The sequence below is a fragment of the Caenorhabditis remanei genome, chromosome X, assembly GCF_010183535.1.
Source record: "Caenorhabditis remanei strain PX506 chromosome X, whole genome shotgun sequence".
NCBI lineage: Eukaryota > Metazoa > Nematoda > Chromadorea > Rhabditida > Rhabditidae > Caenorhabditis > Caenorhabditis remanei.
Genome location: NC_071333.1, coordinates 1,594,533 through 1,609,648, shown reverse-complemented (window position 1 = coordinate 1,609,648; position 15,116 = coordinate 1,594,533). Strand labels below are relative to the sequence as shown.

Genomic DNA, 15,116 nt, shown 5'->3' with positions numbered 1-15,116 from the left:
GTGTCTTCAGATGACTTGAGAGGAAAGGCCGTATCGGTGTCAATTTGCCCCACCCCCGGATGTCTCGGGTGGGGCAACATGAAACGCAGCAAGAACGCGTTTCACCGGACTCAAGACGCCTGCCCGATTTGGCATCACGCCAATCGGAATAAAAAAGAGTCTACCCAGGTAAAATTGAAAATTTTCAAATTTCTTGTATATAGATTATTTTTTCAGTCACGCTCATTACTCGACAGATTCAACGAAATATTTCCAAACGGCAGTTTCCAGGTAACTTATAGGGGAATTTAGACATTGGGGGATCATTTATGGGGTGAAATTCGAAATGAAAACTTGAATTTTCAGACCATCCCGCTTCCACCAACACCGCCGCCAACCACCACTCAAATTGGACAACCCCCACACCCACCACCACAAGTGCCGGCGGCTCCAATGGACCGATTCCAGGTAATTTATAGGGTTAGACATTGGGAGCCATTTATAGGGGTAGACATTTTCTGTTAACTTACCTGTGAATTTTCAGACCTTGCCCCCGCCACCACCAACGATGGCTCCAACTGGGATGTTCCCACCTCCAACTGGGATGTTCCCGCCGCCACCGTTGCCATTGGTTTGGACCTTCTTCATCCCACCACCGCCGCCCATGTTCCAAGCTCCAATCGTTCCACCACCAGCAATATTCCAAGCTCCCCAGAACACTATGCCGACTCCTCCAATGGCCCCATCAATGGATGCCGAACCAAAACAGGAACCAGAAGATTTTTAAATTTTCGCATAATTTTTCAATGGTCCCATGAATAAATTTGGTTATGTTGAAAAATGTTTTCTCCTTAATTTCAGATGTGGGGGGTTTAAGCCACGTTTCCTTGAAGGCGAGAGACACGTATTCCCTCAGAAACGAGAGAGCGCGGCGCAATGATATTTTCGGAGAGACGCATATTCCCTCAGAAACGAGAGAGAGTCGGGGCGCAATGATATCTTCTGAGAGACGCCGAGAAAGGGGGAGCCAAGCCGAGAGACGATCTTCCCATGAGAGACACAAAGAAAACTTCGAGAAACTTCGAGGGAGCGGGCACAGGCCTCCATCTGGTATGAGAGACGCAGAGACATTCTCATCTCTCCCCACACCGGGCGCCCCTCGAGGGGGCGCCGACGAGAGAGATGCGCCTGGTATGAGAGACGCAGAGACATTCCCCTCTCTCCACACACCGGGCGCCCCTCGAGGGGACAAGGCGCCCCGCGAGGGGGGCGCGCGCTCGGTATATAAATATCATCTTACCCCTCAGTCTAGGTTACACAGTTGGCGCACCCGGTTGTGTGTCCAACCGGCAGTCGGTTCCCCTCCGCCGGTTCGACACCCACCCGGGGCTCTAAATGAATTTCCAAAAAATCTGAAATTCTGAAATTGCTGAAATTCTGAAATTCTGAAATTGCTGAAATTGCTGAAATTCTGAAAATCTGAAATTGCTGAAAATGCTGAAATTCTGAAAATCTGAAATTCTGAAAATCTGAATATCTGAAATTCTGAAAATCTGAAAATCTGAAAATCTGAAATTCTGAAAATCTGAAATTCTGAAAATCTGAAAATCTGAAAATTCTGAAAATCTGAAAATTCTGAAAATCTGAAAATTCTGAAAATCTGAAATTGCATACCTAATTAAGGATATAGGGACCTCATTAATCGGGACCTCATTAACCGGGACCCCTTAGGCTTAGCGATAGGCACCTCATTAAGGATAGGCTTGTGGGACAGTGTAGTTGGCCAGACTAGAGAATGGCCAGAGATCAAAGATCAAACTACACTTTGTGTCCTAACAAGCTCCCATACTTCTCTGCCGGAAAACGTCGGGATGTGGGCTGCCATCTTTCCATTTAGGACATTGAAGTAATAGGACTCGCTTTTCTTTGGTGCGGCTCTTGTAACCCTGGGCGTCGCTTCGGAGTCGTTCTGTTCGTTCGCTGGTGGTGCAGATCGGGTTGTTGTTGGTGGGTATGGCGTGCCGTCGAGGTCAGGACGATGTGGAGCGGTTTGAAGAATCAAAGGAGGCGGCCTAGTGGGCGTCTTCATGTCGTCGGTCTTCTGGGAATCTTTTTCTGGGGCTGAGGTGATGTTGTCGATGGTAGAAAGGGCGATCGAGTCTTCGGCGGTCTTCTCCGAACTTGAACCGACGAGTGTCTGCGTACTCGCTGGTTCGTTCGAAGGAGGGCCTTCAAGACGCCCGACCCGGGCCTCCAGGTTCTCGAACCGCTCGACCGAAAGTTCGGTGAGACGGCCTAGACGGAGGTGGATGGCTCGGAGATCCGTGGAGACGCATTCGCGTAGCTCTATGAGGGTCTGCCCAGTCAGTTTTGCAGTCCTAATGTGTTCCACGGCTGTCTCAGTTGCCAGGGTGATGTGTTCCGGCAATTCCGGAGAGGTTGGAGTGGCGACCTGCTCGGTGGGAGGAGGATCGTCGGCGTTCACAAGAGAGTTCATCTGAAATGGTTTTGTTGGATATCCCTCCTCGGGTTATGTGTACCACATAAGAAAAAAAAATGCGTTGAATACAGCGGGTGAACAGACCTGGCACTCTGGCCAGGCCTGTTTCCGCGATAGTCAGCACTACTAAGGACGGAAAAACAAAAAGGAGGAAGGGGGGGGAAACCCACAAATGTAGAGAAATGTAGAACCAAAAGAAAAATCGGTGAACCCAAAAACCTAGCGCCGTGAGGAACTAAAACTCAGGAAACGAAACTAAAAAGAAGGGAAGCTAAAAGACGGGTGGAAGGCGACAGTCGGCTAGTAGCGAAAAATGTTGTAAGAAATGAGGACGGCAAGGAGAAGAGGGACGGGGGGGGGGAAGGTGTCCCGTGGTTATGCCCGTGGCTAGACGCAAGGGCGCTTACTCATACTTTGCTTCTTTGCGCTGGTCAGAAAGCTGCCTGCTTTCTGACCTTGACCGTCGCATGTTTGCTTTTACAAGAAGAATGAAATTCTGACGACGGGGCTTCTGCTCTCTCTAAATGATCCTAATGCTTATGTCTCACTCTCTCTATATCTTACTCAAAAATGACTCGATGGTTGTCTCTCAAACTTTAGACTAAACTTTTCTCAATACTTTGCACTTGCCGGACTTATTTGTGCTACAAATTCTGCTAGCTTAACTCAAAATCAACTTAACTCTTTTGTTCTCTTTTCATACTCAATTATCTCAATTATTAACTCACTTCTCTTTACTTTCTTAACTCTTATATTTCAACTCTTAATTCTCAATCTTGAGATGCTTAGGGCTAGCTAGTCCCTAATTACAGTTAACCTAGAAACATAAGGAACCGGGCCCTGGTTACCTAATATTCTGAACTTAACTGCTGCATCTAATACTGGGCGCCTTACCTCCGCAACCTACGCGGGAAACTCACATCCGTACTTTTCCAACGGGAAACTCTTAGTGCTTCACTCTTAACCATTTTCAACTCAACTTAATTTAACTTAGCTCAATTTAACTCAATTTAACTCAACTTCTTAACTTCTTAACTTCTTAACTTCTTAACTAAGGGAGAGTGAGACAAAAGCTAACCTTGACTCTTAACCCCAAACTAATAGACCTATCCTACGTCAACCAAGAACTCAACCCAAAAAAAGGGGGGTAACCGAGGGGGTGGACTTACGTGAGGTTTTAAGAAAAACCTCAAAACTCGCTGCTACCAATAAATAAGAACAGTGGTTCTGGTCGGAATAGGTTTATTAGAGTGATGGATATAAGCATTGGGTAAGAGATCAGGTATATGTTGAGTCGGGGAGAAGCCTAGAGATCGAGAAATGTCAGCATTTATAGTCCGACTGGAATGTGGAGGCGGAGATTCAGGAGCAGCCGGTCGGCGAGGGAGTGTTCCAGCCGCGGAGGGCACGGTGCGTGGGCTCCAGTAGGCGGGGTGGAATGTCGGCTGGGCTCCAAAGGGCATCCGGCGAGAGCATGATGGAAGACGCGGAGACGGAGAGAGTAGAAGGATGAGATGGGCCTGTAAGATGGAATGGTTAGAAATAGTATTGATATGTAAGAGGGTCTCAGAGATCTGTCCTGGACAGTCTCTGAGGAAACCTAATCCTTTCTAGTTTGGATGCCTTCTGGAATGGAGGAGATAGTGTGCTCTTTCCGGAGAGGGAAAAGGCAATATCTGAGCCCTTCCCAGATGACGACTAGTTCCGGGTTTGCTCCCGGGAATGGGTGACGTCATGAGACTAAGATACAGGCAAAGCCTAAGGAATATGAATATTCCTTACACTATAAAGTCTGGGGAAACCGTGGAGTGTGGAGAACGGGAGGATGAGCTGGTTATTCAATCTTTACTGGAAGGAAAGATAGGAGAAATAGATAACCATGATTACAATTTGCAATTAAAAATGAAAATATTTCTATCCAAATAAGCGAACTTGTTCAACAACTCTTTTTCTGTACACCGCAGACACCTGTGGCTCGGAGTATGACTGCTGGAAGCATTTAGAGCAAGCAACCTCGATGTCGTCATCAGCAAAACGGGGTGGGAGCACTCCTTCCTTGAGCGGTTTCTGAGTGATTGCACAGGCTGGGTAGCATAAACCGCAGCATTCGACACGTTTGGTGATTTCATATCAGTCATATTGTTTGTTTCCAGTTTTTATGTAGTCCTCTTTTCGTAGAAAATAAAAATAAGACGGCTGCATGAAGAAAAAGAATGAAAAGTGGTGGAAAAAAGAAAAAATAGCTTTAAAAATAGATGCATTAATGTTTTGCTTCAAGAACCTTCCCAGAAGCAAAAGAAAGAGAAGAAAAAAACAGAGAGAGAGAAAGAAAAAGAAAAGGACAAAATAAAAACATGAATGTGTGTCTATGTGTGCATGTGTGGGTTTATAGTGTGCTGCGTTAGAACACCTCAATTAGCGAAGAGAGAAAATATATCAACGGCCACTGCGAGTCGATATAAAAATAGGGGAGACGAAAAGAGTGGCAAAGACGAGGCAGGTGGTGTTCAGAAAAAAGAATAAGAACGCTGCAAGAATTTCGCAACATGCCAACACGAAAAAACCAGGACTATCAATGCAGCCGCGCTTTTTAGATAAGAATGGTATATTTTTGCGTCACGGTGAACATTCGAAGTTATATAGCCGCTTTAGAAATCATAAAAGTTCTATTATAGAATTCAATCAAGTTTACAGAGCTGGTCCGAATCAGAGCTTACATCCGAGTGAACTCACACACCGATAGACTCTCTCCGAGCAACTTCTAACCGAGATTTTGACAACGATGTGTGTATTCTCACTGGGTCTGTCAGTGTGTCGTTTCATCCGGATGTCCTATTTTTTTTTGAAGAACCCTTTCTACAAAATGGAGAACAGGATGAATCTGTCTTTCTGTGAGTTGTCTAGATCTGTGTGAAAAGTGTTGTTCTCAGTGAGTCCGTTTGTGTGTCGTTCCATCCGGATGTCCCATTTCTTTGGAGAAACCTTTACACAAAGCTGTTCACTGGTCATAACACCTGTTGAATTACTCAAATGAAAATCAACTCGCTTCGTTCTAATGCGCAACTGAACCTCATCGATCTCTAATTCCAGGATTTGTTTACAAAAAGAATACCGGACACTAGAACATTTGAGATATTTTTCAGTACTTTCATTGGTTTTTTTCAAGAGATTCCTTTAAACAGTGAGGCGACCTAATTTGGATCTCATACTTTTCGACTATTCTCTATTTGTCTTTTAGTCAATTATCTGCTCAACTACTGTAACGAGGTTGCTTAAACGTACTTATGACGCTAGTGCAATCTTGAAATTACTAATTTGTCACTCAGAGAAGATGTAGAGCAGGGGGAAGATTTGTGTGAACAATAAAAAGAGTTATGGGAAGAAAGGCAGAATTAACTTTTTCTGGAAAGAAAGAAAAAGGAAAGAAACTCCAGAAAATCTCAGGATGTTACTTAAAAGTATAATAGACAAGAATCTTAAAGAATATTTAATTGCGAACAGAATTACGCAGGAATCACTGTGAAAACTATTTTAGGCGTAATCAATAGAAAAACTTTTGAGCACCGTGTCTCAATGGGTTTGCAACAAGAAGTGCTCCATCAATTATTTTGCAAATGTTGTTTTATATTTTCTTAGCGGACAACTTTTCAGTAACTCTTCAGGTATTCGAGATAAACCGATTTGCACTGACACCTTTGGGTCCACCTCGGTTGTTGTTTTGATGACTTTTTCATGTAACCCGGCTATAATCTGACTTTTGAAAAATCTTTACATATTGATAAAATAAGAACATTACAAAATTGACTGTTATTCAGAAAATGCTCACTCGTTGAAAAATCAAGAAAGTATCATAAAGCTGTCAATGGTCGTAGCCTAAATCTGAATTATTTGTTTTTCTCATTTTCCTGAGTTCAATACGTTTTTGTTCAGCAATTCGCATTTCAACATTTTCATAGAAGTTCTGATTCTGGATTTAGAATATACCATAATAAATGGATGAGTTTTGTTCCTTCCACTTAGTGCACAAATACGCGATTTTCCTTTTTCTGTTAAAATATCGGGTGATAAACCTTATTTGTGTAATCAACTTTTTTCTATTCTCACTGGTTTTCTTCAGGCAATCCCTTGATACATCGAGGGGGACCCGATATGACTATTCTCTGTTTGACCTAGAGATTAGTCAATTATCTGCTCAACTACTGTAACGAGGTTGCTTAAACATACTTATGACGGTAGTTTAATCTCGAAATTACTAATTTGTCACTCAAAGGAGATGTAGTACTGGGAATAATTTACGATTGGTGTGAACAGTAGGAGGGAGGGATGAGGAGAGAGGGCGGGGCATGCACACACACACACCTTAGTTATACCGTCAGCTACTACACACTATTCGACATTTCTGCGTTCAGTTGCTCATCGAGATGAATACCAACAAACCGTTGTATTACCCAAGTTTGAAGGTTGTTTTGCTGTATATGGAAGCCAATAAACGGTAATTGATTAGTTTGCTTTCAAATCTAAAATTCATTCCCTTTTCAGAATTTCTCTTTCCCAACGCTGTCCATTGCTTCACAAATTGGAAAAGTTATTACCATTGAGAATCAAGGAATTGAAGTTTTCGGATTTCGCCACAATTGTGAACAATGTTTCCTATAAGTTGGGTATTCACAGAAAGGATCGTTATGGTCCGACACCGGCATACATTGAAGAAATAAATCAAGAAGGAGGAGTTTTAGGAGACATCGATAGATATGGATTGGAAACGAATCCTGGTTCCAAATATGTGTTGCCAGGAGATGTCGTCCTGAGAGAGCAACTGCAACATGATGAAGAATTCGATGTTGAAAACTATCTCAGAAGACTATTGCAAATATTTAAAAAAGTTGAAGAGAATAGCAAGAAGTTAGTTGATGGAAACGTTTTTTTCAATGATGCGTTATTAGGGGACACTATTATGACAACTCTCACCGAAGGACTGCCGATTGAGAACGAAGATGTTGAAGCGATTGTGAGCAGCTTTGTGTTGGATCCAAAACAATATATGAAATCCATTGAAAATACCAACAACAAGCTGGCACCATACAACAATCGTCGCCTCGGAGTTGATGCGCCATACTTCAATTCCATCCAGTTGACCATCTCATCTGCCCATCGAGTAGAAAGAGTTGTCTATAACGCACCCATCTTTCAAGCGATGAATTATCTGAATTCAGTACTGTTTGGAGGACGGAAATCAGCGATATTTGTGAAAAACCTAGAAATTACCTCAGACCAACAGGTTCTCCGATTGCCTGCAGGTCTCAAATTGAAAGTTTTGAACTTGGAATATTACAACAGCACTATGAGCAGTATTGGAGCTCTGAAGGCTATTCTAGATAAATCGTCTTTTCCATTGAATAGCTTAACCCTTGGTGGTGCAACGGATGAATTCATGGATTATCAAAGATCATCGTTTGGAGAAGTCAAAAATCTTATACTGGACAACGATTTTATGGAAAGGGAATCATGGACTCCAATTCTCCAGGGTCTCAATCATCCACGTGTCACATTGTTATATGAAAATACACTAGAACCAGCGAATGATTACACTGATTTGATTCAATTCTGGATGGAACACAAGCGGCATATTGGAACTTGGTACACTTTTTCTATTATTGAAGAAGAAACTGTACTAAGATGTTTGAACACGATGAAATTACGAGAGGAAGTCACTGAAGTATCCGAACGGTGCGTTTAAACCAGGGTCAATGTATGTACATCTGAAATTTTGCAGATCCGTCACACTCAAAATGACCGATACCTCTAATTTGAGAGTTTCATACGACATTGTGATTTCTGGCGGTATTGAGGTGCGATACAAATTGGAACTAAAAGTTATTCGTGCCAGAACGTAGTTCTATTTATTTTTGTTTCCTTCAATTGTTGTTATGGTTAAATTTTGTTTGCTTTTTCTCAATAAATTTGTGTTTCTAAAAATTTGATTGAAACATGACAAAGAGTAGGGAACAATGTGTTTTCTGCAATTCATAATTGAAAAAATTGAGGTAAAAAGTGAAGAACTGATTAAATTTGTGACACCATGTTTTTGATGTTTCTCATCAATTATTTTCTGGATTCTGCTTCAGAAACTGAGATAGTATCACTAAAACTTCACCAATCTGGATTTTCAAATCTATCCTACGTAATGAAAATTAAATAAATCGTAATGCGGCGAAAACATGTGGTGATGAGAGATTATTACTTTCAACGCGCTCGTCAGTAGTCTGAATTGTTAGAATAGCCTAGGTTGGATGTCGTAAGCAATACAAATTTTATATTTAACTTTTGTAGTTGACAATTTCTATACAGACTCTACAAAAAGACGGATGACTGTAAAATAATGATTTCTTGTTTGATTTTGAACTGGTCACCGGTAACCGGTAACTGGTCACTTCTTATTCATGACCAATTTACTTTTGAATCTGCTTTTCTTAAAACTCCTTCTTTCACGATATGAACCTGTGATTTTACATTTATTTAGAATATAGTAATAGATAGCCAACAATAAATAGAAAACAATAATAAGCAACAAGAAAATTCAGAAAACAATGGAATGAGACGATCTAGTAGCAGACGTAAGAAACCGGTGAAAAGTTAACAAAACATGGAAAACCCTGTGAAAATGTTTAAAACGTGAGAAAAAATGAGTTGGAAACTTTGGATGTTGGAAGAAAGAAAACTGAATGTGAATGGAAAACAAAAATGTACAGAAAAAAATCAGCAATAGACGCAGTTGGGTATGAAAAGGTAGGAAAACGACTAGAAACTAACAAAAATCTACTTTCGGTAATGATTGCAACAACGAGATGGGAGAGGAAGTTAGTGAAAACAACTAAATGTGAGACATACAAAATGGAAGGAGAAGTGGAGAAAACAAAGAGTTTGGGCATTTTTAGAAGTAAGAGAAATTGGGAAGAGGAGAGAAATAAGTTTTACGGCAATATTCAAGAACAGTGGAAATATGAGAACGGACGGAGAGAAAGATGTGAAGAATTAAGACAGCAATCAGAGTTCGGTGGTCATTACAACAGAAAGAGAGGCGGAAACTATGAATCAGAACTGAGGGGATGTGTGGATATGGAAACATGAACATGAAGGAAAATCGACTATTTTTCAACATTTTCTGATTTTCCTCCTTTCTGGTTAGTCTTCTTATTTGGTTTCCAGCCAGCTACCCAGGGATTGAAGTTTTCAAAGAACTTGAACACGAACAAGGGTTCTGGATGCTGAAACAATCATAATTAGAATGTTAAACAGGTATTCAGCAGGGTCTTACTTCAACTAGTTCCAGATCTTGCTCTTTGATGATTTGTGCCTTTATTCTTGTCCAGTTACAATAACACGCCCACATCTGTGGCAGCTTGAAAGGTGCGAGTTGCTTAACCAACCAATCTCCCTTTTCTCTCACAGTCATTCCTTCATACAGCTTCTTCGTTCTTCGATCCATTGATTTCATAATTTCCTGCTCCTCATCCGTGATTTCCAACTTTCTCAGTCTTTCCTCATTGTCCTTTTCCATCAAACGCTCAAATTCGACTCTGTTGAGCGCTTTTCCAGCAATTCTTTCCTTTCTCTCCCATTTCTCCAGTTGTTCTTCTTCTTGAAGTGTGAAGAAAACGTTGGCTGCTGGCCTCATTCGTTTTGTGAGTCTCTTGTGTGTCTTGCATATCAGACATAAACCTTGCCCTTTGATTCGAGTTCGCCGATGCTTGGTGCAGTTGGCGCAGCCCACTCTGCTTTCAAACTTTTCGAGCTGGCAGAGATCATCCCAGCACTGGCATAAACCATCCCATTGATCCATGAACATATAATGTTTCATGTATTGGAAATGGTAGGCTGTGACTTCAGAAAGAGTGAAGTTCGGCAACTGAAAATCGGAAAAAATAAGTTTGGTTGAATAATATTGTCAGTGGGGATGCAATTTCATGATTATGTTTTCAAAACGGTTTAAAAATGGTTTTAACTACTAGCCTCGCCACGCAGAGAAATATATCAAAACTATATCATTTTTCGCTTTTTTAAGTAGAAAATGCACAACTTTGAAAGTGGGTAATAGCAAAACGAATTGTTCCACAAAATAAGTTTTTGCGATATCGAATAGACCAAGAGTTGAACTTCATCATTATTCATAGTAATTTTAGGCGGGCAGCTTGAAATTCTCACTATTTTGAACTGAATTGAGTCGACTTAAAAGAGAAACAGTTTTGTTTCCTAGGGAGTGGCCTTACAAAAAAGTTGTCAACTACAAAAATGACGCCTTACCTTTGTTCTGTTTGGTTCTCACATAATTTAATTTGAGGGACAATCATTGGTAAAGTACAACATTTATGGACATACAGTACTGTGCAGTTTTAAGACATATTTCTATTAGCGATTGCTATTTAAAAAAAAGAGAGCAAGTCTTTTTTTCAGATGGGAATTGGATGAGTAAGAGAAAAACTGAAAATATCCTCAGAAACGTTGGAAAGTGATTACCTACGTATCTAGCTTCAACTTCTTTTTACATTTTATTCAAGCATTGATAACTCACCGCTTTTTTTTGCAACTGTTTCAAAGAGATCATCTCGTTCACGCCGTACTTGGCCAGGTTGCCGACTTGGGCAACTCGAGCATGTTTAATGATCAGAGCCTTCTCCTTCAGCAATTGGTCAACTGTCTCCAAACTGACCGCCAAATCATACCCATTTTTCATCAAATGCAAGAGAGCCTCTTCGAAGAGTATGTGGCCACCAAACTGTCTCCAGATTGCGCGGAAGTACACATTCCGGATCATTTTGTGATTATTTTTTTCCTCGGCTTCTTTCTTCAGTTCAATCAGGGCTCCAGACTCCTGTGGCTCCCAGATCAGCTCTTCGCGTTCTACATCATCATCATACTCTAGTGTTGGATTGGTTCTCAGGAGTGGTTGGATGACGGCCTGGTATGTGTCTCCTACTTGGCACCTCATCATTTCGATCTTCTTCTGTTGAATAATCTCCTCCTGCTTGAGACACCTGCCTTGGGCGTTTCGGATTCGCAGTTTTCGGCGAATTTCCAGACCTGAAAGATTTTTTGAAAATCAGTATATTTAAGAAAATAAATTACCTTTCTCCTCAACTTGCATTGGCTCAACTTCATCACCGTCATTGTCCATTGGACGCATTTCTCTTCGCGACCTTTTGACTTGCGCTGGCGTACTGTTTTCATCCGGAGAAGATCCTGGACACGGTGATTGGCGAGCTCGCTTGGTGCCTTTTCGAGGTGGCAACGCATTTTGAGACTGTAAAAATGTTATCAGATTTGAGATTTATGTTTAAGTACGGAAACATTTTATGTATATTCATGAAAACCTACAGTACCGCTCAAATAGTTGGAACATTTTGAGATTCTCAGTTTAAAACAATGAAATTTCTCGGTGTAGTTGTTCCTGTGAGAAATTGCATTTTAGCAATGCAATTTTTCCCACAAAAAGCTTTTTGTGGTCAATAGCCACGGTTTCCAATTTTTCGAGGGGTAGTGCATGGAAAAGTTATTCATGTATTACTACTTTATCCGATTTCCAATTTTTATGAATTCTATCTAGCGAATGATTTGAAAACTAACGCGAGGAGTTCTAGTGACACGTCCATTTTTCTGATTGACATTGACTTGAATTTCCATCAGAGATGGTCGAACCGGTGTGTTCTCCATCTTCATGTCATGATTGAATCCAACGAATCCAGATGGTCCTGGAGCATCTTCCATCTGCAAAACACAAATAGATCAGATGACTATAATAACGTAAATCTTGCAGAGTCAGTTTTGTAAAAATTGTGATATTCTGTGATAGCAAAAACTCAATTTTGAAAGTAAGGATATATCGGAAATTTACATTAAAAGGGTTGTTTCGCTTAAATTACAAATTTTTACAAAACTACAAAAAAACAATTTTTTAAATCAAGAGTGCAAGCCAAGGATATAAAAAAGACCGTGGGCCGATTCTATTTCTTAGTTCCCAGCCATGAAAAATTTTCGCTTCTTCAGGCGACCTTGTAGAGGACCAAAAGATTAGTCGATGTACAAAAATTCAGCCCGTTTGGTTAATCCGCGGCCTTGGCGGTCCTAAAAGCCGAGGGCCGGCCGTGCGACAGGATTGGTTCAAGCTCAAAAGTCCTGCTAATGCAGGCCCTTTCTTATACAAGGGAAAAGCTTAGTTTTTACTGCACTTTTGCAGATTGTTTTAATAAAAGTTTACGGTATGTCATGGCCAGCTTCTTCTGGTACTACAAAACCAACAACACCCAAAGTCAAAAAACTGTATAAAAACTTACAGAATCCACATTGTTTGCCGAAGATGGGGCAGAAACTTGACGGAGGGAAACATGTTTTTCTAAGGACGTACTTCCTTGTTCATCAGCTTTCTTTCCGAAAGCAAAATTATACACTCCGTTGATCTTAAATTTGTGGTGATTTCAAATTTTTCGCGGTATGGTTAACTCACAAAACGATATAAATATCCTTTTGAAGAAGCGACGGAATTTGAAGGTGTCCCTTCAGTTTCTGCACGGATCGGTTCACTAGATTGCGGTCCTCTCTGTAACAGATTCTAGTATATTTTCGAAATTTTTAAATGACAATTTCAGATATAACAAGTCTCTTCCAGAGAAAATGCGTTTCCGGAAGGTGAAAGCAATAAAGCATATTCGAAAAGTTCTATGTTTTATACGCCGCCTTCGAAATTTTATCCAAAAATCAGAGCAGCCCTCTAACTGCAAATTTCCTTTTCTAGGTTTTTAAAAAAGTTGTCAAAGAACCAATATTCTAGTTCTGAAATATATGAATATGATAAACAATACGGTTTTTGCAGAAAAGTGATCATTTCTTGATTGATAACATGCTTCGTTATAGAAAATTTTACTGTCCTATTTTTAGAGAATGTCGGCAAATTGGAAATAAGTATTTGACAAAGAAAATACGGTAAATCGACAGAATAACGTTTTTTAACATAAGTTTTAATTTTAAACATTAGGAAAACGTACACTATCAGATTTTTGATCTTGTGGATCGGCTTGGTCTTGTGGAAGAGGAATTGCTGGACGACCACGAGAGGATGAATTCTGAAAACATTTTTTATTGTTTATTTTTCTAAATAGGTGAAACTCAAATTGAAAATTTTAAAAAAATTGCATTGTGTTCTCAAATTATGTACATTTTTCAAATTTTTAAAGAAAAAATCGTATACCTTTTTACTTTGTCGTCGACGAGACATTTTTCCAAGGTGGAAAGTGGTCAAATTGAGATCGAAGTTTTTCTAAAAATATAATAATGCAAAATAATGAAAGAATGCAAATGTTGATAAGAAACGAAAAGAAAACCATTAAAAATCATTCAAAAAACCTTTTTCCCGCCAACTATTTTATTAAGAGTGTAATAGTGGCGGGTGTCTCATCGGAGAAAGAGAGAAAAGGAGAACAAAGAAGCCACAAAGAAAGAGGGAAAGAGGGAAAACGTGGGGTGGGGAAGAATACCGATACTAGGTCAGTCGCTCTATACCAAGAAAGAGAGAGAGGAGGGAATACATTGAACTAGACAATACTGCGAAGATCAAAATCTGGGAATACTCACTGAAAACTTAATTCATAAAAAGCTCATTATTTTCTGGTGATTGACCAATTGTTTATTGTAGCATGCCGAGCGGCCCAGAACGTTGTAAAAATAACGAATGCCTCGCGTGAAGAGATAGAAGAGACAAAGTGAAAGGCATGTGTGAGGATTAGAAAGAGATATGAATCTTTGAGAAATCAAAAGCTTTGTCATGTTTTGTCACGCGTAAATGTTGATACAAATCTTGTATTTTTATATTTTTCTGACTCAAGACGGTGAGTTTTGAGCAGATGTCAACAAGTCAGAACAAATTGAAATATATAAAATAAGTAAGAAATACAAATGTTTCAAGGTAGATAATGTATGCATGGCATGTATAGAGGTACTTGAGGTAAATGTTTGTTAACGTCTACCGGTAAGAGATGATGTAACCATGAAAGAGTACCCATAGCGGATGGACTGAAGCTCTCTGAAAAGTTAGTTTATCTATAATAGAACAAAAAGTAACACCCCGAGACACCCATTTGAGGTTTATCTTTTTTTAATTGAAACACTGGAAGTAACACCGTTTTATCCGTCGCCTAACCATAAAAAAGTTTTACGGCTCATAACTCGGTTCAAAGAAGGATATAGCAGATTTTTGTTTCAGATTCGGAATCTACGGTCTCAAAAATATCAGGGGCCAAGTCTTAGAGTCGCCTGAAAAAGGGTACTTAGAGGAATCCCCTGTCTTAGGCGGATATGACAGATTTCAATAGGCAATACTGAATAGTAAAAACGGGCTTTTTTTGGAATAGTACTATATTGGGTAATGATCAATTTGGAAGGAACTTGGTCAACTTACCTAAACTCGCAAACAGTGAGTTAATACAAAATTTCCATCTTTACGACTCTTTCGCTTTTTCTTATCGCGCATCATCTCAATTGTTTGTTCTAGTCTCCGCTCTGTATTCTTTTCAATCGTAACGCTGACCACGCTGACCGACCAACAAAGTGCGCACGCGGAAAAAGACAGATAGCGACAAAAAAAGTCGCG

At 40.2% G+C, this 15,116-nt stretch overlaps 3 protein-coding genes across 3 annotated transcripts; 1 reads left to right on the top strand and 2 right to left on the bottom strand.

The window, feature by feature from the left end:
- Positions 1-1,792: 1,792 nt before the first annotated feature.
- GCK72_022350 (uncharacterized protein) lies at positions 1,793-2,476 on the bottom strand (the record flags this gene model as incomplete). Its single annotated transcript, XM_053734773.1, has 1 exon — positions 1,793-2,476. One exon carries the CDS (start codon positions 2,474-2,476, stop codon positions 1,793-1,795), a length of 684 nt encoding a protein of 227 aa, XP_053578339.1.
- Positions 2,477-6,900: 4,424 nt separating this feature from the next.
- GCK72_022349 (uncharacterized protein) lies at positions 6,901-8,373 on the top strand (the record flags this gene model as incomplete). Its single annotated transcript, XM_003096746.2, has 3 exons — positions 6,901-6,971; positions 7,019-8,206; positions 8,253-8,373. The coding sequence occupies 3 exons, from the start codon at positions 6,901-6,903 to the stop codon at positions 8,371-8,373; spliced, it is 1,380 nt and encodes a 459-aa protein (XP_003096794.2).
- Positions 8,374-9,624: 1,251 nt separating this feature from the next.
- On the bottom strand, positions 9,625-13,745 carry GCK72_022348 (uncharacterized protein; the record flags this gene model as incomplete). Its single annotated transcript, XM_053734772.1, has 9 exons — positions 9,625-9,744; positions 9,795-10,385; positions 11,049-11,557; positions 11,603-11,777; positions 12,101-12,241; positions 12,808-12,930; positions 12,978-13,070; positions 13,516-13,593; positions 13,719-13,745. The coding sequence occupies 9 exons, from the start codon at positions 13,743-13,745 to the stop codon at positions 9,625-9,627; spliced, it is 1,857 nt and encodes a 618-aa protein (XP_053578338.1).
- Positions 13,746-15,116: the final 1,371 nt, after the last annotated feature.